Raw genomic sequence first — 23427 nt, forward strand, 5'->3', positions numbered from 1 at the left:
ACTGCAGTCGCCAACAACAAGCAGTTGAGTTGTAATTTCCATTTCCACCTCATTTTCTTGCCTCTTAGTGAAGGAATAAAAGGTTTACGTCAATTTAAACAAAGTATTTACTAATTAAAGCTAAATCACATTAAATTATTTGATTAAAGGGAGATTAGGTATGAGTCACTGTAAGTCTCTTAATAATTTTTCCTTGTTATGAAATGAAAAAAATTAACTCAATTCAAATGAAAATGAAAATGAAAATTAAAAGATTTTTTATAATCACATATGTCTTGGATCAATGATAAATTCAAGTAAAATTCTTCTTTAAGAACAACAATTTTATATTTTATATAAAATAGATAAAAATGTTAATGATAATTATATAAAGGACATTTAACCTGTTATTTATTTTAAATATTTAATATAAATGATATATTAAATGATCTTTAAAATAATAATTTAATTATTTTTTATTGGTGTATATAAACGCCTAATACTCTTCAGTGTGTAAGTTCAGTGGCTGAGAAAGCGAGTGAGAACGACTGAGTCCACTTTGGTCAGTGCAATACATGACTCTGACGTGCGGGCAAAATTAAAAGTATCTTCTTTTTCTGTGGTCCAATGCGGAAAATAACGCATTAGTTCCAAAGTCACGGACAGTGGCACAAAACTTTCCTCCCTCTACCTTGTTAGAACTTGGAAAGATGCACTCTAAATAGGAGCAATTGCTCAAGTTTTTTTTCTTTTTTCTTTTTCAATCGTGATTTAAATTGATTCTTTTATATTAATTTTTTGTTTTGAGTTTTTAAATTTATTATTGATAAAATTAATTTTACTTTATGATTTTTGAATATTACTAGACAAAATTTATTTTTAAAAATTAATAATTTTTAAAAATTTAAATTATTTTACTATTTTAAATATAAATATTTGTCTTTATATAATACATAATTAAATTTAATTATAAATTAAATAAAAATAAAATTTAATTAATCACAACTTTTAATTTGCATTTCATAAACTATCAAAATACCTCTTTTAATTTTTCTTCTTATCCCTATTTTAAATTAAAAAAATTATTTGATACCAATGTAAAATTTAAATTTCATAATTTCATAGAATTTATAAAAGGAAACATCGAAATTTCATAAATCACATTTCTAAATAAACTAAAAGTAACACTTCATAAGATACATTTATATATTTAATTTAAGGATTAGTATTTGATGTTTTATTAACTAGATTTTATATTTTAATAATTTTCAATTTCATAAGTAAAATATATATTATTACATGCTTTTAATAATTAATTTTAAATTTGTATACTCTAAAAATATACGTTGAATAGTTTTTCATACAATAATTGCTTCTATCATAAACTCTTAAAATGTTTAATGCTAACATTAAAGATTATGATTCAGGTTTTGATTTTTCTTTCAAATTTTTAATGATAAAAAATATTTTATTTGTGCATAAGAGAAATTAAAGAACATTGAATCACTTTTTTCTTCTATAAGTTGATTAGAGTGTTTAATTAAAGAAAATTAAAGAAACTTCAATACTTCTAACTGGTTTGATAGAGTGTTTGGGTAACATAAACCCAACTTAGAATTTTGTATGGTGTGTTGCCACTTGCACCCTTTGTTTTCCACTAACAACACTATATTTTATTATATATTTAATAAATAAATATTAAAATGTATATATAAATTTATTTTATAGGATAAACTAACAAAACTGTATTTTATTACATAATTAATATAAGCTTATTGGAGTAAATAAGTACGTAAAAATAAAGAAAAATAGTATTTGAAACAATCATGTCAATTTTAATAGAAATTTTGATAATTTATAATTATTAACCTTACAAATGTTAAATAATTTATATTTTTATTATTTACAAATTGTAATATAACTTTTTTTTCGCATACTTCATCCTATTTCCATAATTGGAATCGAATCCAAACAAATATCTCAATCACTAATTTCAATTTTATTCTTGTAATATCAAATCTTATAATTGTGATAATTAAATCGTTTATACAATCAACTATCTCTATAACAATTACATTTTATAATAACATTTCATTATAACAGCCAAATTTGTTGTAGAACTGATTTCTTATGTTTTATTTTTATCCTCTATAACAATTGTTCATCTATATAAAATATGAAGTATACTCTCTATTAAATTAATTCTCTGTAATAGCCTATTGTCTCAAATTTTCGGAAAATTAAATTTATTCATAAGTGAAATAAAAATAAAATATTTAGTTAAGATATTATTTGAATAAAATATTTAAATTTTATATAAAAATGTTAACTATATTTTATTAAATGAAAATACATTTATAAACTTTATTAGAGTGAGTATTTAAATCTTACTAATTAATAATGTTATTAATATATTATTATTTTTAATTTGAAGATTTTAAAATTAAAATATAATTTAAATCTTAAATATTGTTATAATTATCTCAAATGTTATTTTATAGGGTATAACACTTGCCTTTTATAAAATCTAAAATTTTGAAAATAAAAGAGAATATTATAGAAATGATTTACTCTAGTAAGTCAATCTCTTAGAAAAATGTATTTACAATAATTCCAAAAACAAATCAGACTAAAATTTATCAATTAAAACTCATAGGATTAGAAGTTTGAGAGAGGAGGAAAATGGCTGCTGAGAAGAGGTCTTTTCTTAATCTTCCAGTTCTGCAATGATGCAAAGGTAAGTGGCTGTTAGTATTTTGCATGTGCTTAAACACAGTGGCATATTCTCTGAAAATTTTTTTGGGTGGGAATTAAATTGTATTTTTACAGTAAAAATACACTTTCATCATTTTAATAGTTTATATCTTTATAACTTTTAAAGGGCTAAATCAAATTTTTATCATTTTGAGGGAGTCAAAAGTATAATTTTATCATTACTAATTTAAAATTTTATAAATTATAAAAGATCTAAATTAAAATTTTACCATTTTAGGAGAATCATGGCTCCCTAGTCTCCACTACTGTTCAAATACATATGCAAGTCCATGTGTTGAAATTCAGATATCTTCATCTATATCTTCCACTTTTAAGTTTTAGCTGATTTGATTAAATAGGTTTGAGAGTGAAACTGGATGGAGTATTTTGAAGATATGGTATTGAATGCAAAGTTGGAGGAAGCTGGGACATATCTTTCTGGTTTCACAACTGTAGATGACAGTCGGTACTCAACCAAGATTTATTTTGAAATCAGAAAGCTGAAGTTCCTTGAGGCATTGGACAAGTAAGCTATTCAGTTTAAGAATCCAATGGTTGTGCCAAGGCTTTGCATGTCCTGATGAAGGACAAATTTGCAATGATGACCAATGACCTCGCAGTCAGAAAGCTTGGCTCTGTCAAAGAATGATTCATATCCATTATCACCACCAGGAGGGATAGTTTCCCTATTCAACATGTTTGACATTTTAAGGCTACCTGAAAATTTTAGTGCATTATGTAGATCCACTTATATTTTTTTGGTTGACCTTAAAGCACAAATAGTAGTTTATTAACCTAATTTGCAATTTTCCCTTTAGTACAAACTAATCGATTGAGTAAATCAGAGTCTCCTAACTTTCTGGTTTCCACAATTTATGGAATTATATTGTCCAAGGCCCCTAACACAGGCCATCTTCAAGACCACGTCACGACGCCAAACCTTCTAAATAACTTCATAAATAGAGAAAGAATCAAGACACCTTCTAAGACGAATAACAAGTACACAATTTAACACCGAAACAAACTGAAGCAAATCAGCAATTTGCAGAACAAGTCACCCACCAATTAATGGGTCTTGCAAAATGCATGTAATTACGTTTTATATTACAAATTAAATCAAATGAGTTTGAATTGCCATTTCTCACACCAGAGAATAAATATTTATTTATTTATCTATTTCACATCTTCAAGCATCCACCTTTGCTGCTGCAGATGCATAACTTACACTACTGTCTCTCGTAGTTTTGCACTGACTTGATTGCTCGTAACGGAGGAACTTGATCTTTATTCTTGTTGAACTGTTCCTTAGCATCTGAAATAGCCCAAGATAAGCATGATCATAAAAACAAGTTTCAGGGAGTAACGGAACTCAAATAACCATTCTGCAAATAGGCTTAATGGATAGTGTTTAAAGGAATGATTTATGAATGTTTCTTTTATCAAAACCCTTTGGATAACTCTGAAGAAAGCTTTTTGAGGCACTTACATGAAGGAAAACACTGATTGGATGGCGTCCACAGATAGTGTTGTCATACTCTGACAGATATTCCTTGAAGGCGTCTGCATCTCCTGTTTCTATTATATCCATGCCCATCTTGTCTAAGGCTTCTATTGATTTATGTATGGCCCCATACTTCTTGTCATAGTGTATGTAGTTGAACCTGACACCCAAAGCAGAAGGTAAATATTTCTGAGCCCCAAAAGAAAAGCTTTTCCAGGGCATATCATATAAAAGAACCAGGGTAAAACCATTGAACAATAAAAGTTCTTTAAAAGAAATAATGCATTCATACATTTCACAGGTATGGACTATGGAGTGAATAAAAAAACCATCTATGAACCAGCCGAATAAGTGGTGTTTGAAAGTAAAAGTAACATTTCATATAACCAGGATAGTATAAACAGTCTACATCACACAGCTTCCCTTTTAGGGGGTTAAGGAGTGGGATAATTTGCCGGTATGCTAAAAGATGTAGCTAATATACATGCAAAGACATCTTGTGCATTCGCCACAAAGATGAGATTTATACTAAATAAAAGGATGATATTTATGAAGACAGAAAGACTAAACCCAACATACCGAGAACCCCAGTGACAAAAATCTGATGATACTGAGAAGAAATTTTGAGGATCATCTATATATTTGGCCAACAACTTTCCGTACATTGCTTCATTTTCCGCACCAAGAGCACCAACCAAAATTGGTACAACTTTCACTGGATGCCTATATCACCATCACCCAAAATCAGCTAAACTAGAACGAAGTGTAGAACAGTACTTGATAATCAATATATGTTTAAAAATTACCCCTCAAATACTTTTACAAGATAAGGCAAGTGCATTTCCATGCTATGCTCAGCTTCATCAACACGAAGATTCATCAGTTCAAATTTTCCTGTAGCTTTCAGCTCTTCGATGACTGAAAGATGAAACATATATGAATCAAGTTTTGCATGGAGGATAAAGAGGCTCAGGGATTTGAATATAGTAAGCACTACAATTAAAATTTAAAAAAAGAAAGAAAGAATAGCAAGCCATTCATCGAGGGAAAAGAAAAACCAAACCAAAAGCCCCAGTCAATAAGCTCAACAAAATATAGAACACATTTTACTGGACTTGTCAACAAAGCTAATCTGGCATGATAAGTTAAGAAGAAAGATGATATTTAGCTTAATGCAAACAGACATCGCAGTTCACCTTCCAAATCAATAGGTAGGTCCCCTATTGGTGTCTTGTATACTGTAGCAGTTGACAGAGCACATTTTGGAGTGTAATAATGGTGAGATGGACCAAGAAGGAATACCCGAGAACTGCGCTTGTAAATTTTCTCACACGTCAGTCAGTTTTAGCAAAAAAGGAAGCAGATAAAGCAATTAGTTTTGGTTCAAATTGTTTATATGTTCAGAACATAACATATGAACAAAATTTGGCTCAAGATATGATTAATGATTCAAAATCAATAAGCACATTTCCTGAGAATTGAGATACATTATGTGATATAAAACTATAGTAAATCAAAGAGGAGAAATATAACAAAAAGGCGCACATGTTTGTTGGGTCTATATTTCCGAAAGCATAGGCCGCAGCACGACCTGAATATGAATAACCTGCATGCCTGAGTTTCAGAAGCCACCGTCAAACCATAGACAAGAGAATACATTCAAATTTAGTTAATGTTATGAAAGAAACAAACAACGAGGTGACAGAAAACTTACGGAGCAATTACACCTCTTACATCAGAGGATTTAGGCAAGCCAGCCGCCGTGATCCATCCATCAAGCTCTTCCGCCAGTTTTTTTGCTGAGAGAAATAGCACACGTTTATGAAGTCAACTGTTTAGCATTTAAAAACAAAGCAATATTTGCATAGCCAAGAAAAACAGTATGATACTACCTAAGTACTTTTATCGATTACATTCTCAAACATTAAAAAAAAACACTTAGTTCTTAGAATTTTGAATAACACCTAAAGCCTACTAATACAAGTTGAAACTATCAATGTTTTCAGCTTCGGAAGAGCAGTTCATTGAGTGATATTGTAATTCAACATTTGCATTATTTAAATAATAATAATTTTCAGACTTTCCTAAGAGATGACTAATTCATTGCAGAAATGACACGACTTAAATTGACTCTTTCAAATTACTTAGCTTAGCTCTTCAATCCACATTGTTTTATTATTTTATTTTCTCGAATTAAGCGACAATTTTAGTTTCGACTTGATCATTCGTAAAAGGGTAAGCAAAAAACATGAGCCGGAATTTGATAATGAAAATCGTTAGGGGTTTGGAGGGAACAAAAGAGCGTTAAAGGACTTACGGTTATCAGTGTACCAAGATCCTGCATGCGAAGCTCTTCTGATTCTTTCCATTGAAAATCGAGTGAAAGCCCTAACTTGATCTTCCGATCGGAATTTGGATTAAGACCAGGAAACGTTTTAGCGGTCGCCAAAGGAGGAGAGAAAGGAAAAAAAGGTTTTTTTTTTTTAAATAATAATTTCAAAAAGCGCTCTCTCTAGTCTCTAACTCTACTAATTCTGGGAATTTATGCAAAGCGTAAAGAGAGAAGAATTCATTCTAACACGTTAACTTCATAACTTAAGCCGCTTCCGGAATTGTTAGGCTATGTTTCAGCTCCGTTGCTTCTCATGGTCCTCTTGTATCTGGGCAAGTTGGTAAATGAATATTTCATGAAATTAGTTTATGGACCAAAAATAATAATTATATTATTGCACTAACGCCTCGCTAGTTAGAAGTATTACAGTTTTAATATATCTCTTAATACATTATAATTTTTCTGTCTTTTATAAAATAATTAAATTATGAAAATATCATTTATATATTATTAGATTAAATTTCACTCTCATAAGGTTTATTTTTTAAAAAAATTCTATTTTGCAGATAAAATCATCATGGTATTTTAAAAATTGTAGATAAAATCATTTTAATTTCTTGAATAATTATAACTTGAAAGGTCAACGCTCTCATCTATTATTTTGGGTTCTTTCTCTTTCTCTTGTTATTCATCAATTTTTTTCTAATAAATAATTATTAAATTTAAATATTAGTTAATTTATATTTTGAAAATCATTGAGCATTGATTTTGAAAAAGAATCGTATTGAATTTAAATATTAATTGACTGAAAATTATGTTTGATGTAAGCAATTGTAGAGCAATTGAGAGTCAAACTGAAAATAAATAAAGTACCCATTCATTTTAATATTTTGCAATTAAGATTTATGGACAAAATTAATAATTTATAAAATAATACTTATATTTTAACCAAATAAAATATTTTCAATCTATCTCCGGTTACACGAATAGCCAGAGCAATTACCAAATCAAAGATTCATAACAAGCAACGGTAATTGCGACAAGTTCATTCACTCGAAATCAATTATTTTGTGTTTGTCTTCGAAAATAGAATATTGGTATTATCATTTATTCCATTTTAAAATGAATCACCAAGCAAATTTATATTACATTATTTTATTTCAGCTCGTGTAGTTCAATTTATAGCTCCACTTTTTTCACCAATCAAGTTTTTGCTTGATTTGTTCAATTTAAATTTAAAAGGAAAAGAAAAAGAATTCCCAAATTTCCATGAATTGGGTTCTGAAATATAACATACATAAAACAAAACAAGTATAAGGTTGACATTATAATTTGAATATCAGAAGGTTACAAGCTACAAACATGTAGAAATTTGGTATAAATGATGATCTATAATCCTATATGAATAACAAAAACAAACAAGATGATCTTACAAGTTACAACCAACAATTATTTATATGATCATTGATGAACCAATCAAATCATATACCACTTTGCAAATTACCATGTGAAAGAAAAATAAATTCCCCCAAAATTGACAAAATGAATGAATGAACTAGGCTTCATGCCCAATCACAAATTGCACCTTCCAATATCAAACTCACAGTTCACAAGCTTTTGTTCTTTGCTGCCATAGCAAACAACCAGCCACACACACAAAAAAAGTCCATGGACAAAAATATAAGACCTGCAATAACACAAAAGATCAAACACCATGGTCATCTTCAGTCCGATCAGCGATTGAAAGAAATCATATATCAAACAAGATAAATAGCCACATGACCCAAGGGGGTAAAATAGGCTGAATGATCGGCTAATATAGAACCAAAACATAATTTCAGTTTGTGTCTGATGAAAACTATTTTTCATACTGTGATTTTAAAACAGGGTTCGTATTTTATAGATAAGTATATCACATCAAAGAATATTAACAGTTATAAGGTAAATGGTCATCATGGAAATTGCTGATAAAAGAAGTCGAAGAGTAATAAGCTGCACCTATCTTAGTAGCACAAAAACACTGATCTTGGAAAATGAATTAAATAGAACCGAAGCACTTGTCTAGTGCCCCGAAAGAATACCGATTCAACAGAAAACTTAAAAATTCTCCAAGATAGAAAGAAGCTTTGGAGCCTGGCGACGGAACAATGGTTCTAGTCGGAATGATGGAACACCAGTCTGCCACCTTTTTACATCATACATTTCATTCCATGCCTGTACAATCTCATCAATTTTGAAACCTAAGCCTGCAATAAAATGGGGAATTCCTCCTAAGCAAATTTTCCTAAGAACAAAACAAGTGAAGTAAGAGAAGTTTACAGATGATTCTTTGTAGATACCTTCTGATGCAGTCTGGTTCGAACAGTGATTCTTAATCATAACGGCTAAATCTATTGGAGAAGCTCCAGCAAGTTCAAATTTCTCAACTGCAACCTCCAAACATTCCTCCCAAGTTGGCAACCCAATCTTGTATTCCACAACGGAACGCTCATAAAGTAAGGTGCCCCATAACAGGTATATCTGTGAACTCATGTTTGCAGCCTTCTCAGCAGCTTCCTCAGCAGAGACATCTTTAAACAGCCCATCTAACCCCATTTTCTGCAACTGAGTGTTATACTTATCAATTTTGGAGAGTCCATTTAGCCGTTGCTCCTCCATTTCCTCCCAAATCTGCATGCCCTTCTCCATGCTGTCCTCTGCCTTGTTATAAAGCTTCAAGACCTCCTCGGAAGGTCCACTTTCTAAATTAATCTTGCTAGCAACTGCATGGTACCAGTGGAGTTTTGCTTGCTCAAACTGCTGTTGCCCCAATGCAAGAAGACCTTCATGAAAATCTGGTTTAATTTTCAATGCTTCCTCGTACCTCTTTGCCGCCAGTACATATTCTTTCTGTGCCCACTCATACGCAATCTTAACCTGGGCTAGCATAGATTCCCTTGAACCGTCGTCTGTTAAGATGACATGTTTCCTTGCCCTGGACATGTGAACATTTCCCCAATTGAACAATGCCAGAGCTGCCATCTCTTGGAACTTATCTGCAGCGATTTCAAAAAGCTCCTGCGCATCTTCACTTGTCACAGTATCAGCCATTGCTTCCGAGTATAATCTCATCCCAAGTTCATGAAGATCCAAGTACGAATCAGAATCAAACCCGACATGGTTCTTGAAAAGTAGTGCAAACTGGACAATCCAATCCTCCATAGATTTTCCTTTTATAGCTTCACCATTCTCAACAACATCACTCAATTTCTCTTCACCCTTCACCATGTCCTCTTTACTTACTCCTTCATAAGCTGGTTCCTGGTCTGGACTAACTTCAACAACAAAGAACCTTAGTGATCCTCCTGATAGACCACCGACTGATTCAGCTAACCTAAGATCATCTGTTGAAGTCATCGTAATCAAATCACCCTCTGGATCCATGTATTTCACAAGAATACCCTGCAGGCCAGGAAACCTATCTCGAATAATATCCCTCACCAACTTAACAGTACAATTCACAGGTAATTGAGCCCACCTAATATCATCCCCGAACACCAACTTCACCGTCTTTGTAATCGTTTTTTCTTCCTCAACAGTCATCTTCTCTTCCTCAACAGTCTTCACAACAATCTCTTTGTCCTTGACCTCCTTGACAACACTAACCTTATCCTCCGCCTTCTTCTCTTCTGTAACGTTATCATCAGTCTTTTCATCTTTCTCAACAAACTTTCCTTTGGTTTTCTTCTTCTTCAACTTCTCTTGCACCACTTTTCGCAACCGTGAAGCCCCGGAGGGATTATTATCAAAGAAACCAGGTTCATTTTCATTAACAGTAACACCCTTCCAATCCATAGCCTTTTTCACGCTGTCTAAAACCTCCAAAGCGGACGAATTATTGGGTTCAATGGTTAAAACATTATAAACGTCCCTATAAGCTAAATCCAATCTATTCAAAGCTTCATAACACCTAGCTCTTCTCAACAAAGCTTTGGTGTATTTAGGAGAAACCTCTAAAGCCAAATTACATTCATTAATAGCGCGAGGGTACTCGCCGAGACCCAATTGCATATAACAAGCAGCCATGTTGCTGCGCAAATGAGCGACATCGATATGGGCTTTAGGGAGGAGGTTAAGGGCTTTTTCGTACTTTAACATCGCGCCTTCATGGTCGCGTTTCTGAAAGAGTCGGTTACCTTCTTCTTTAAGCTCCTGGGACATGTTGATGAAGATTGCCGTGTCCTCATCGAAAGCTTTGGACGTCCGATCAGCGGCGGCGCCTTTGTTCTGCTTGTTGGCTTCCATGACTTTCTTGCCTGTTTCTTGAAACTTCTTATTCCCGGTTGGCTTCCCCATTTTCTTGGATTGAGGGAAATCCCAAAACAAGAAGAATAACAAAGAAAAACAATCTGATAATAATAATAATAATTTTTAGGAACCTGTAATATAAAGGAGGAATATTCTTTCTTATAATATGCCGATCATGGGTGTTTTATTAACGGCAGCAGAAATGAAAATTGAAAGGGAAGAAATTTATTATTAATGTTCATTTTAATCTTTTTCTGATTAGGGTTAGGCCGTCAGGAGGAAAGGTCAACGTGTTTTTGCCAGGCCAAGATAAGCTCCTATAGTCAACCAACTTTGAATATTTTATTTTTTGTTCGAACAAACTTCTTGTATACAGGCTTTACTTTTATGATATGAAGCCCGATTTTCTTAATAAATCCAAGCCCATATTATTATTAATCAATGTGAAACCAAACATCATGGCTCATGGCAAAGCAAATTCCCCTCCAAAACAATTTCTTGTATCTCATTAATCATTATGCAAGTCTTTTAACAGTACAACATGCAATACAAATCCCACACATTAAATCTAACTGCCATTGCCAGGCTCATTTACTGTACCAGTAATACAAGGCCACTAGTAGCTGCAATAACTTGACTGAATACCACTTTTGAACCTGGATTCTTTGATGAATGGCGAGGATTGGTTACAACATAGAGCCAATACAGCATTCCCGTCCCAGCAAAGTGAAGAAAAAAACTTCTATCAACACTCAAGAGTCTTTGTCTGTTTCAGCACCCTCATTTATCTGCTTTGTGTAAAGGCGATGGCGTCTCTCTCGCCCATATATTACCCAGAAGATTAAAGAAAGCATAACTGCTGTTGACACCATTACCAGCCCTATATACACCCATCTACTATATCGCCGTAATCCAGGGCAGTGTTCTACATAAACGCCTGTAAAAGTTTCCCTCACGAATGTGCAGTCTTGTAGCTGAACGAGGAAAGGAGCATAATTGTACAAAGCAGAGCCCACATTCACTGCTGCTGTCATCTGGTCATACAATGCCGGGGTTATTCGTCCGGTTGTAGTGCATATTCCAGTTGGAGAAACCTGGCAGACGTAGTTCCTCCATACCTGCAGTAAATGATAACGTCTTTAAAATAAATCAATGTTTTTCTTTAAAAGTAAAAGATAACATCCAAGACTGTTTGCATGTTAATAAAGCATTGATGTTGCAGGGTCTAATGAATTTACCTCAGTTGCATTATCTGCATTTAATTCACCAGCAGTGCAAGTTCGCTCAGTAAGGTCAGCAGAAAATGGATTGCAGAGTACTGGCACCAATGGACCAGATTGATTGAAGTACATGGTTGGAAAGTTTGGTGAAAAATTAATATTCGAAACATTGGTTATGACCGTGTTAATCACTTCGACCAGCTGAGAAGTAACTTCCCTGCTTTTCAACAATGTTTCTTGGGTTGTAGCATTGTCAACGCAAGGCAGTATATCGTCTAAAGCTGTATGAGCAGTGGGGTTTTGCATCCAATCGTGCATTGCAACACAAGTATCTGCTGCCGCACTAGCACCTCAAACAAAATATCAGTCAAGTTTTAAAATCCTAAGCAGTAAGTCGTAGAAATATAGGTTGAGCCATGTAAGAACTTACTTATGGAGGACAAGGAATGTACCACAAAGAATGAAAGTTCCAGTGACAAGCAACCAGCCTAATACCACCAGGCTGAAACAGATAAAAGTTTAAAACCCTTTTGTTAAGAAACATCCGCGTTTGAATCCAAATAGCTGCGGAGAACCAAATATCATTTCCCACACCATTAACTTACATGTAAACAAGAAGCTGCATCCCGAAAATTGAAAATACTGAAACAAAAAGTAGAGTTGCATAAATAAATCCACTAACAAACCGTAAACTTTGGAAAAAAGAAGAAAAAATTCCAAATCATTGAGACTTACACAATCCAAGAAATGTCAATACAAGCATGATAGCAGCTATAACAATAAGAGCCACTCTCCTATAAGAACATTGAAATGCAGCTTTAATGAACAAAGTTTTACTTGGCGTACACTAATATATATATAGGTGAATATCATAATCTCACTTACACAGAATCTAGGAGGTCTCGAATATCATCCGAATTATCCACTGTCTTGTCAGCTAGAGTGCTTGCAGAAGAATTAATTTTCGTTCCTATCTCATCGATATCAGTTTGGACATTAGAAGGTAGAAAAACTTTATCGACTCCGACCTGTTTAGCTGTCGCTAGAGAGTCAGACACATCCTTTAGTTTCCTGACGGTCATATCTGCTTGATTTACGACATATTGTAATGTTTTTGTAGTGCTACTATGAAACCTATCCTGACCAACATATAGGACAATGCAGCCAAGTCTGAAACAAAAAACAAACATTAGCACGTAGAACAAGCATGACTTTAATATTCAACATGAAAACGACAAGAGAGAAGAAGATGCATTTACATTGCAGCAATTGTGAACAACGCGAGGAATACGAGAGAGGTAGCATAAGCAATTTGGTAATATCCATACGGCTGCCTTTTACAGCAGAAATAAAAGATACAAACAAGCAATAAGCAAAGCCCAAAGCCAACAAACCAGATAGCAGCAATTGCAAATAGGGGAACTGCTGTATAAGCCACAGACTGCACTTGCACAATAATGGAAATGATTAGTCAGGAATCAGGTCATAAATCTTAAACTAATAGGTAGTCGAATACTGCCATGCTTTATTTTAGAATAGAAGGAAATGGTTAGTTCCGATTCATGTTATCTAAAGATTCGTTGAAAGAAACTTGTCCTTTCTTCCCCTAGTTACATTAGAAAGCAAATATTTGTCACGTATCTAAATAACTTAAACTAATAAATACGTCAGATGCACCAGATATCTGTCTATCTTAGGAAGGTTTTACGTTAAAGAATTTATTAGTTGAAAATGTTTGGTAGCATTAATTACTGGTATAAATCTTGGGTTTGGATAAACTTACAGCCCAGTAATGTCGCTCCCTAATATCCCATCCTCCTGTGTATCTCTTGAACCCATTAAGAGGATCTTTTCTGTAAGTCCTTTCAGCAGCCAAAGCAAGGGATGAAGTAGTGACCTCCAATGGCGGCAGAGGTTGACCGATCGGCACCTCTACCACAGACCTCCTTGTGATCCCCCATGAAAGTTCCACCCCACTCTTTGCCTCACTTCCATTTACTTTCCCTGAAAATGAATGTTAAAATAAGTAATAAAATTACAGTCACATTCATTTTTTTTTTCAGCCCCATTGCTTAAAAGCGTTATGCGTTTACTGTTTCTAGTAAACTTTTCTTGTAGTATTTTCTTTTCGAAACCAGACAAGAATGAACGAGAAAAAGACGGGGTAGCTGACAGAGAACTGAACGAGTGAAGTACCTGAAGTGAGCTGTTGTGCGAGGGGTGTGGGAGAGAGAGAAACAGAAACTCCATGGGAGAATGTTAAGAAGGTTGAGAGGAAGAGGAATGTGATCAACACAGGAGTAAATGATAGTAAACTCCAAGATAAATTCATCACCATTGTTGCTTGGGGAAAAAAAAAGAGAAATTAACAGCAGAAAGAGACAGAAAAATGACAGAAAATTAAAGAGAGGGAAGGATTAAGGAGTGTACAGTAGTAGTAGTAGTAGTAGTAGTAGTAGTAGTAAATAGTTAAGCTTTGTTGGGGAAGAGCAAGGAAAGATAAAAAGCATTGGATACTTCACAAATGACAATGGCAGACATTTTTACAGATTAAACACTTTGTACTGTCATCCTTCATTGTATTTGAAAAAGGCAATTGAGACAGAAATACCCTTGCGGGTTCGTAAATCCTAATGTAGATTTAGTTTTGTTTTTCAGGTATTACATTTAGTACTGCTTATTAACCTTACATACAGAACTATTCGTTTAATAACTTGTTTTTATAGTTAAAGAGAATTTAGATTTTAGAAATGATATTTAAGAAATTAAAAATAATACCAAAAAAATTAAGAAATTAAGGCTCCTAGTTTTATTTAGATCAGAAATAATATTTAAGTAACTTAATAACGATAACTCAAAAGTATAGTGTTCTCAATCAATCAAACATAAGGGGGATTGATTGCTTTGCAATGAATGTGAAAAACTGGTAAAAAAGTGGGCAAAAAGTCAAGGAAAGAAGAAAATGGAATGGACCCAATAAACGCGTAATAAGAGAGCTCGCTGCCCAAGGAAAAGGGATTAGCCTTTGAGTTTGTCCGTGGCGAGTGGCCACCCTAAAAGCATATCATATTTTAATTTTTATGGAGTCCAACTATTGGAAGGACACCACAATTTCCGCTTACTTCCTCTTTTTATGCTTGTTCGTGTTCCCCCCTCTCTTTTTTTCTCTTTTTTTTTTTTGTAACCTAATCTTTAAAATTAAATTTACGAAATGTCATGTCAATTAGTAATGGTTGTAATTAAATTTGACGAATTGCCTGTCTAATTGCTGATTAGAATATAAATCAGATATCCCCCAACAAAGAGGGAAAAAAAACAGTTTGTTTCGGGGAGTGTATTGTGTTGGGCTGTATAAGGCCCAAACATGTAATTGCAGTTCCGCTTATGCGGGCTTCATATAGCTGTTTAGATTGTTGGGCCCATTCTTTTACAGTAAGTACCTAACCACTGACGGATTGAAGGCAACACGGTAGTGACACCAAAATACCAAAAGGCCAAATCCATTCGCCTTTCACTTTAATCAGATCGCGGATGGGTCCATGCATTGCAGCCTTAACTCAACCCACGGATTGGCCACGTTAATATTTTCACTCCATTGACAAAGCCATTTCTCCTACACTCTGTTTCTGGTTTCTACACTTGTCTCCGCCTACTTAAGCAGCAATACGGAGTCGACGCTTGATAAGGACAATCCAAGGCAAATATTTAATGCACATATGACTTCCTAAAGTTGACCAATTAAAAGTGTATCATCATGAATTCATGTCAGACACATTGGAGTCGGTAATGGGATACTTTGTAAGAGGCTGAGTTTACTTTAAAGTTTAATGTTGTAAACCATCTCAAAACATGTAGATTGTGGACTATTATTGAGCAAAACTTAATCGCTTCTTGCAAATTTCAGTTATAGTTTCAGCAAACTGTCAAGCTTCATTGTTAAATAAAACTATAGAATAAATTTCTAATTAAATTGGTGTAAAAAATTAATCAATATTAAATTAATTAAAAATTATTAAAAATTAATTTTTTATAAAATCTATAGAAATTCATACATAATAAAATTTAAATTTAGAAAACTCTACCAAAGCAATTCATTTTGTTCTTAAATTAGCTTTTAATAAATATACTATTTACATTTATTTTTTCATCCATATTATGAGTGTACTATACCATAACAATGTATATATGTCATAGGCCATGAATCTAAGCCCATTACGATTGCGTACTTAACTTCCATAGGGGTCAATTGATTAAATGAGGCTCATTTGATTAATTTAAAGTTACGATTTATTAGATTAAAATTTTAGCCATGTGAGGAACACTTAAAAATAATTTATTTGTCTTAATTACTTAATCAACCCTGAAACTCTCACACGATTGTTGGTTTTAATTAACACAAAAGCAATAAGGCCACGCACATCCCACGGTTTTTTCGTCACTCACCAGCCAACTAAAGTCGAGTCCTTATCCCCTCCTACATATACCCCTAACTCTCCATCTATTTCAGTATCCTAAAAACCAAATTATCAAAAAAAAAAAAAATTTGTTTTCCTCGATCGAAAACCAGAATTTACAACGATAGCTACAAATTTTCCTTTTCATTGCCAAGAAAGAGGATTAAGGAGAAGATGAAATCCTCGATCTCCTGCTTTGGTTGGACGCCATACATTGAAATCTCTGTTGCCATGGGCCAAATAGAGGAGGAGGTGAAGAAGACAAGGACGCCGAGAACGCCTCACTTGAAGGAAAAGTGCAAAAGCTTCATCACTAGGATTGGGAAAGGAGGGCGTAAGCAATACAACTCCTCGGATTTCAGTTACGACCCCCTGAGCTACGCGCTGAATTTCGAGGATGAGACACACCTAGCCGACGAGCTTCAGAATAACATTATCAACTTTACGTCCCGGCTTCCTCCCACACCTGATAGAGCTCCAGTCATTAAGCCCTTCCAACCGAAGCCGGTATCCATAAGGAGAGAGCTCTTTGCGCACTGTTGATCAGGAAAAAAACGGATGTAACGTCGAGTTATAGTAACCACCCAATCGATAATGCACATAAATATAAAATTAAAATTGTGAAGGTATCTAAGGATTGTCAAATCATGCAATGCACATTTTCTCCCGTGGTTTTGTATTAAAAAATGTATATTTCAATTTAGACGTTTACTTTTTATTTAATATATAAAAGTTGTGGGAAATTCACATAGCTTTTATAGATTATGTGAATTTCACCAAGGAAAAATTATATAAAGTCAACACAGATGATGGTTCAACTTGCATCCACATAATCTTAAATCTCTCAATTTATTTATCCACCCATTTTATTTTCTATAAAGTAGTTTAATTATTTAATAAAAATAAAACTATTAAAAGATATAAATACACTTGTAATATATAATTTGTTGTTTTTAAAATTTCTGATTTTTAAGTTATTTTTAATGAAGTTGGTGTCCGATTGACTCATGATATCAATTTAAACTTAAATATAATATAGATTAAAAAGTATAGAATTATTGAAAGACATGAACATCCGTATAATATTTTTTATTTTTAGAATGTTATTTTTGTTAATTTAATGTTGACTTATAACATCAACTTAAGAAATAACTTAAATATGGTATAGATACAGTTAATTTTAAATTTTGGTATTTACGTTTTGCATTAAATAATTAAAAAAAATATTGTAATCGTTACTCGAATGAACCAAAAATCAATCAAGATAAACTAAATCGTTGAATTGAAACAATTTAGGGAGAATTAGTTTGCATGACCTTGGGTTCTCTTGACTTCAATGTTCGCCGACCTCCACTTGATGGAGATGGTTTTCCTTTGTTGTTTGGTGTGCTCTCCCCTCTCCTCTCTCAATCTGGGTGGCAGCTCTCTTTAGACCGACGGTGAGATTAAAAATAGCAATTACATTGAGATAACTTATTGTAGTAGTGAAATTAAACACAATAACAGTGAGATCACGAACATTTGTGAAATATATGTTTGGATTCAATTACGAGAATGAGAGTAAAATGGAAGTAAAAAATAACCATAAAGGACATTAAATTGAGTGTATAAATATCATAAAAGTAAAAAAAAAATATTAAAACCATATCCATATCAAATAATTAAATATAAAATAAAATAATTTTAATGTTAAAGAATAGTTAAAATACTAAAATTATATATTAATGTTAGAAAATTTTAAATTTCTATATTAAAGTGATATTTTTTCATATATATTATAGTTTTTTAAATAGATTTATTATAGGTTTTGATCATATTTATTCTTTTCACACGATGCCTAGAAGTATTCATAGCTTTTAAAACCATAAATAAAAGATAAAACACTTTAGCACACTTGAATCGGTATAGCAATACCAATTGAGCTAAAACATAGTTATATTGATGTTTACGTAAAAGAGAATTACATATACCTTTTTAAATAATTAATAAAATATAGAATTTAAAAGTAGAATGATGTTGGGAAAAAAAGAGATAAAAAGAAGTAAATTAGGTTGAAAATAAGCTCAAAGATCTAGGGTGGGTTTGGATGGGTGATTGGGTGCGGTGCGGTGCGTTTAGCTTAAACGCTTACTTTTTGTCTCACGCTACAGTATCACTACAGTATCTAATCTCACCGCCACCGCTGTTTTTATACTAAACGCAAGTAAACGCACCGCCCATCCAAACTCACCCCTAGTAAAAAGAACTCTAGCAAACTATGAACCATAATTGCGTTTGTATCCCTTGAGTGACGAGTTCCTTCAAGGATCGGGTTAGGGTCCATTAAGACCCATTGCATTTCCAAATATATAACCTTGTTAGTTGTTCCTTGTATATGCGTTTTGACAGTTTCTTTAAAGTGAAAATTTCGGAGGAAATTCAATTAAATTAAAATTAAGTCCTGCTATGTATCTATTATAGATAAGAGTAGGTAGCTTTTGTGTTATCACCACTGATTCTACTTTTGTGAAGTTTGTCTAATATATGTTGTTGCTCTTGTGGACTTGGAAAAGGAATAGGGAGCAGGAGGCAGTCAGTCATTTTCTTGGAAAATTATAGGACCAAATGCCCATGTGATGGGACCCACCGTACTGCAACCATTTGATTGAAGGACTTTTGAATTGTATGTAACAAATATATACCACAAAAATGCCCTTGCCTCAAAAACAAAACCATAATATACATATATTGCTTCAATTCGTATTGTTGCCAAGACATCTCTAAATGGCAGTACTTAACGAAGGTCACATTTCATTATGGCTCATTAATAGATAAAAGTACGAAGCAGAAGAAGGGATTTAGGCAAATATTATTTGCAAATTTTACTATGTATTAGAAGCCTAAAAAGCTAAAATGATCATAATATGACCGTGAGTTTATTACACAGTAGACTGGCAATATCTTACCATCCTTATTCACAGATATGAAGAGACAAAATAATAATAATAATAATGTACCAATCTGAAAATGGAATTAATCCTATAAAAAAGTAACGGTAACTTACTTTCTAAACTTTCTAACAGTGTAGCAAGGCCTGCATATATCACCAAACTGGCGTGCCTCGAACTACGCCATATCTTCAAGATGGCACGATTAAATTACAATCTCGTACTCTGTGTTGCCCTTTTTCTCATATTGAAACCAAAAATCTGTTCCACTTTAAAGCCTATATGGTTGCAAATTCAACGATGTTGTGGTTTAACCATTTACATGAACCTCTGCTGCATTACTTATTTGCAAGGACGACAAGGCATGCGTTATTTACCTTTACTTCTTCCGTTTGTTCTTCAAGACAGTTGAAGTTGATGGATTGCTATGCCAGTTCCTCTTCCTCTGATTTATGAACCAATTGTTTATTTGTTTTAATTGTAAACCTGTTTCCTGTACCAACTTTGCCTTATCTTCCTCCTGAAAATTTGTTACGTAGATATTTAGTAGTTGGAACAGAAATCAAAGCTTTGATACTATTTTGTGCTTTGGAGGTCGGGAGTTGCATATGCTGAGATTCAAATCTCAGACCACTCGCTGCCACCTCTCGGGTTCGGAGTGATACTTACAGTGGGGTATGGCCACTTGGAATGTGACTGCCACCAAGCTTTTAAAACCGAAGTGGTGTCACCAGGAAGTTTTCCTGCCCTTCTCTTGCGCAAAATTTCCTCCCTTATGTCAACAATCTTCTCCTTGTAACCCTGTTAAAGATTCCACAAGTTTGTAAGTAACCTTTAAATCTCAATACGGAAATCTCTACAATTGAGTACCTGTTTGAGTTCATGTTTGAGTTCTTGCCTCACACGCTCCATCAAAGACCTTTCACTCTCTGTTGGAACCAGAGGCCCAAATCCCAATGAATCTGGACCCTCCATACTTCCATCTAACAAATTGGCATCACTGTCTATTTGCTCTTCATCATCATCCGACATTGTTGCACCTGTTCCTTCCCCTAGAGAAACTCCTGTTCATACGTCCAAACAGGATATCAAAAAACTTTTCCAAGTCTAAGCCAAATTAATGTACAGCGTAATGCAAATTAATATAGACAACTACCTGTTAAGCTCTGTAAAGATTGCTCAATTTCCCAGCAAGCCATAACCGCTTCCATTGCATGGACCCGAACATGTTGTTGCAGTTGCTCTTTAAATGAACATAGCAACAGAACATAATGTGTCTACATAATCCAGGGGAAAAAAGGGTCACTTCTTTTTTAGCTAGTTGCTTAAGTTATTTGTAATTTCATGTGTGCTATGGCAAAATTCCATAATTTGCAAAACATGTGAGAATGATATAGCAAGATTCAAGATAATTAAGCCTAGAAATATATTTCTTCGAAAAGGGTTTATAAAGGTCGCAATTCATTATCCATTTATAACTACAAAATAATGAAGACAAAGAAGATGCGTAGAGAAATAGCACAAGTTTTTCACATTCCTGAGAATGGGGGTTGGGACTTCCCATTCTTGGTTTTGGAAATGTCCCATCCCATTCATCAAATCAAAAAGAAATAAACGACCTATTCATTTATATCATCCTCATATTTTCTCGATTTAAGTCTCATGGCAGCCAACTATTTGTAATCAAAGCTGTCCCACTCAGTTTCTTGATCACAAGTTATTTCGTAACAACCACGATTTTATTTTCCTTTGAAACACGAACAAATTTCCTCTCTAGCTTCCAAAAAGAAACCCCTAATCTATATATGCCTGCAATTGAATTGCAAACTTCGTATTCCAACTTTTTGAATGCACTTGTTAATCAACTTATCTTTATTAAACCAAAATAAGAATAAGAGGTGATAAAAAGTTGTGGAAGTGCACTTGTTAATCAGATATTATCATGCTAAAACTGTGATTTTATAGCTAAGAACCACCGTTGTTATGTCAAAATTTTCTTTTCACAAAGGAGAAAAAATGGACAATATATATATATATATATATATATATATATATCTTTATTCAATCTGAATAATGGTTGCATGAACATGGTCATGGCAAAAGGAAGGTTTCTGAAAGATTTGGTTCGGAAAATTCAGATAGCCTTAAATAGCAACGATTGTGGAGATGTCAGAGAAGCAGTTAATCTTCTAATTTCTCCACCCAAGTGCCAAGGATAATTTTTTTTGGGGGGGGGGGGGGGGATATCAAAACTGGCAGTGGAAACAATAACAGTATAACGGTTCAAATTTTAAAGAAAAAGTAGGAAAAGTAGTATAATAATTTGCAGGTACGAGTAATAGTAGCGGAGCATACCATGAACTGATCGAGCTCTTTGTCATCACCAACCAAGCCTTGGGCCCCACCACCCAGAGCCGAGTACTTAGCCACCACATGCAGTGACTGAGCCAGCTGAGCGTCGATCCGCGGTAGCTGATCCACAGGCGTGGCGATCCTCAGGCACGCCACGTGTGCAGACAATAGTTGCTCGTATAACGGGTGGGCTAGTACCTCCGCCTTGTACCTTGCATTCTGCCAATTCACAGCCCCATCACCTCCTCCTCCGCTTTCCACTGCTAAACCTTCGCTCTTGTTGTTGTTATTCATTGACTCGCTGTTGCTGCTCTTCAATTCTCCCGATTCCACGGTGACCATGGTTTCCATACCAACTCCTCCTCCTCCTGCTGCCACCGCTGCCACGTCGTCGACGACGCCACTGTGATTACGTTGAAGACGCGAAGAGGATGAAGGGGAGAGCCACTGGTTGGGAGCTTGGGAAGCCGAGGTTGACTCGGAAGCGGTTGTAGCAGTATGGAGGTTAAGGAAGTTAGGGTCTGAGAAGTGAGCATGGGGTTGCGTTGGTTGAGACTCCTGCTGGGAACGGAGGAGAGCTATGTTTAACCAATTGGGAGCTGTGGTTCCCGGTAGTTGGTTCGTTTGTTGTTGTTGGACGGTGAAGTGATGAAGAGGAAGGTCTTGAGAAAGATGGTTGGGGTGAAACGCCATGTAGCCCTCTTTACCTTCTTTCTTTTTTCTTTCTATAAAACGTATTCGAAAGAGAGATACGATGAAGAAGCTGATGAAGACGACGATGATTATGAACTCATGGCCTGATTAATTGAAAGAAAGAGAAAGAAAGGGTGGAAAATAATAGTCTCTTTTAAGAGTCTCGAGTTGTGGAGTTCAAGAAATATTTTTGGCATTCCTACTTCCTAGAGTGGGTGTTGGAGAGCAAACAAAGGTGATGGATTTAAGGATATATATTATAAAGGCTTAAGAGATATGAGGGAGTTTATAAGTGTTAGTTGCTATAAGAAACGTGGTAAAGATCATAAGACTTCACATAAAGCGATAGAGAGAGAAACTCATAGAAGAGGAGACAGAAAGCTGTTTCTGAAAGAAGTGGTTTTCAGGTGAAGCTATTGGCTTTTTTTTTATGAAAATGGTGGAGGAGGTTTATTATGAGAGGGAGGGAGCGGGTAGGGGAGGGGACCATTTTCATTTTCAGTTTATTTATTTTGTTCGAATAAACCATTTCATTGTAATAAAAAAACTACAGCGAAATAACACAGGTGTCCCATACAAAAATCACTAATCCAACCACAGCAAGGTGAGAAAACCAGTTGAGGACTTCAGTCCGATACACGACAAAGATCTGAAGGGTTAACCCTATCACTTCATGATGCAAAATATAGATATCTATTGCTTGAATCATGTCTCCCCATCGACAAGAGCAAAGAGAAATCTCAGTATGATACGTTGGCGGTTACCATCAACGTGAACAGAATCTTGATGCGGCATGTCTCTTTCCAAATCTTTGGCTTTGTAGCCGTAGAAACATCTTTGAACGTACAGCAACAAATGCAATAGACATCTAAAAAATTTGAATCCCTACGAACTCAATTAACAAAATCACAAGTAAACACGAATCGTC

The 23427-nt window shown here is 34.1% G+C and overlaps 4 protein-coding genes across 7 annotated transcripts; all 4 read right to left on the reverse strand.

The window, feature by feature from the left end:
* Positions 1–3714: 3714 nt before the first annotated feature.
* LOC105770436 (uncharacterized) lies at positions 3715–6888 on the reverse strand. Its single transcript, XM_012591641.2, has 8 exons — positions 6552–6888; positions 5949–6033; positions 5780–5848; positions 5431–5543; positions 5041–5152; positions 4814–4957; positions 4220–4394; positions 3715–4045 (listed from the first exon to the last, which is right to left on the reverse strand). Exons 1-8 carry the CDS (start codon positions 6601–6603, stop codon positions 3920–3922), a joined length of 876 nt encoding a protein of 291 aa, XP_012447095.1. The 5' UTR covers positions 6604–6888; the 3' UTR covers positions 3715–3919.
* A 972-nt stretch (positions 6889–7860) lies between these two features.
* On the reverse strand, positions 7861–11127 carry LOC105769334 (protein PHOX4). Of its 2 annotated transcripts, XR_008196049.1 has the most exons (3): positions 8906–11127; positions 8565–8812; positions 7861–8253 (listed from the first exon to the last, which is right to left on the reverse strand). XR_008196049.1 is itself a non-coding variant. In XM_052631022.1 (2 exons), the coding sequence occupies exons 1-2, from the start codon at positions 10899–10901 to the stop codon at positions 8664–8666; spliced, it is 2145 nt and encodes a 714-aa protein (XP_052486982.1). In that variant the 5' UTR covers positions 10902–11127; the 3' UTR covers positions 7861–8663. The 2 variants fall into 2 exon arrangements, 1 of the variants encoding a protein (XP_052486982.1); XM_052631022.1 differs by having other exon boundaries at positions 7861–8812.
* A 204-nt stretch (positions 11128–11331) lies between these two features.
* On the reverse strand, positions 11332–14626 carry LOC105769335 (uncharacterized). 2 transcript variants are annotated; one of them, XM_052631023.1, is made up of 10 exons: positions 14504–14619; positions 14270–14416; positions 13857–14077; positions 13333–13514; positions 12959–13243; positions 12809–12867; positions 12679–12715; positions 12504–12575; positions 12092–12416; positions 11332–11971 (listed from the first exon to the last, which is right to left on the reverse strand). In XM_052631023.1, the coding sequence occupies exons 2-10, from the start codon at positions 14409–14411 to the stop codon at positions 11606–11608; spliced, it is 1689 nt and encodes a 562-aa protein (XP_052486983.1). In that variant the 5' UTR covers positions 14412–14416; positions 14504–14619; the 3' UTR covers positions 11332–11605. The 2 variants fall into 2 exon arrangements, with proteins under 2 accessions (XP_052486983.1, XP_012445346.1); XM_012589892.2 differs by having other exon boundaries at positions 14270–14626.
* A 4737-nt stretch (positions 14627–19363) lies between these two features.
* Positions 19364–22965, reverse strand: LOC105770127 (homeobox protein knotted-1-like 3). 2 transcript variants are annotated; one of them, XM_012591185.2, is made up of 6 exons: positions 21810–22965; positions 20611–20731; positions 20325–20518; positions 20124–20255; positions 19832–19974; positions 19364–19732 (listed from the first exon to the last, which is right to left on the reverse strand). In XM_012591185.2, the coding sequence occupies exons 1-5, from the start codon at positions 22497–22499 to the stop codon at positions 19834–19836; spliced, it is 1278 nt and encodes a 425-aa protein (XP_012446639.2). In that variant the 5' UTR covers positions 22500–22965; the 3' UTR covers positions 19364–19732; positions 19832–19833. The 2 variants fall into 2 exon arrangements, with proteins under 2 accessions (XP_012446639.2, XP_012446638.2); XM_012591184.2 differs by having other exon boundaries at positions 19364–19974; positions 21810–22963.
* Positions 22966–23427: the final 462 nt, after the last annotated feature.

This window comes from Gossypium raimondii, chromosome 5, assembly GCF_025698545.1.
Source record: "Gossypium raimondii isolate GPD5lz chromosome 5, ASM2569854v1, whole genome shotgun sequence".
Lineage (NCBI taxonomy): Eukaryota > Viridiplantae > Streptophyta > Magnoliopsida > Malvales > Malvaceae > Gossypium > Gossypium raimondii.

Excerpts from the sequence above, each read along its gene's own strand:
- LOC105770436 (XM_012591641.2), bottom strand. The coding sequence starts at position 6,603 with ATGGAAAGAATCAGAAGAGCTTCGCATGCAGGATCTTGGTACACTGAT. Across the intron at positions 4,958-5,040 it reads CTTGTAAAAGTATTTGAGGG|GCATCCAGTGAAAGTTGTAC; the intron begins GTAATTTTTAAA and ends ATGGTGATATAG. Across the intron at positions 4,046-4,219 it reads CAATCAGTGTTTTCCTTCAT|ATGCTAAGGAACAGTTCAAC; the intron begins GTAAGTGCCTCA and ends GGGCTATTTCAG.
- LOC105769334 (XM_052631022.1), bottom strand. The coding sequence starts at position 10,901 with ATGGGGAAGCCAACCGGGAATAAGAAGTTTCAAGAAACAGGCAAGAAA. Across the intron at positions 8,813-8,905 it reads GAACCAGACTGCATCAGAAG|GCTTAGGTTTCAAAATTGAT; the intron begins GTATCTACAAAG and ends ATTTTATTGCAG.
- LOC105769335 (XM_012589892.2), bottom strand. The coding sequence starts at position 14,411 with ATGGTGATGAATTTATCTTGGAGTTTACTATCATTTACTCCTGTGTTG. Across the intron at positions 14,078-14,269 it reads CGCACAACAGCTCACTTCAG|GGAAAGTAAATGGAAGTGAG; the intron begins GTACTTCACTCG and ends ATTCATTTTCAG. Across the intron at positions 12,576-12,678 it reads ATGCAGCTTCTTGTTTACAT|CCTGGTGGTATTAGGCTGGT; the intron begins GTAAGTTAATGG and ends TATCTGTTTCAG.
- LOC105770127 (XM_012591185.2), bottom strand. The coding sequence starts at position 22,499 with ATGGCGTTTCACCCCAACCATCTTTCTCAAGACCTTCCTCTTCATCAC. Across the intron at positions 20,519-20,610 it reads ATCTTTACAGAGCTTAACAG|GAGTTTCTCTAGGGGAAGGA; the intron begins GTAGTTGTCTAT and ends ACGTATGAACAG. Across the intron at positions 19,975-20,123 it reads CCAAGTGGCCATACCCCACT|GAGGAAGATAAGGCAAAGTT; the intron begins GTAAGTATCACT and ends ACAAATTTTCAG.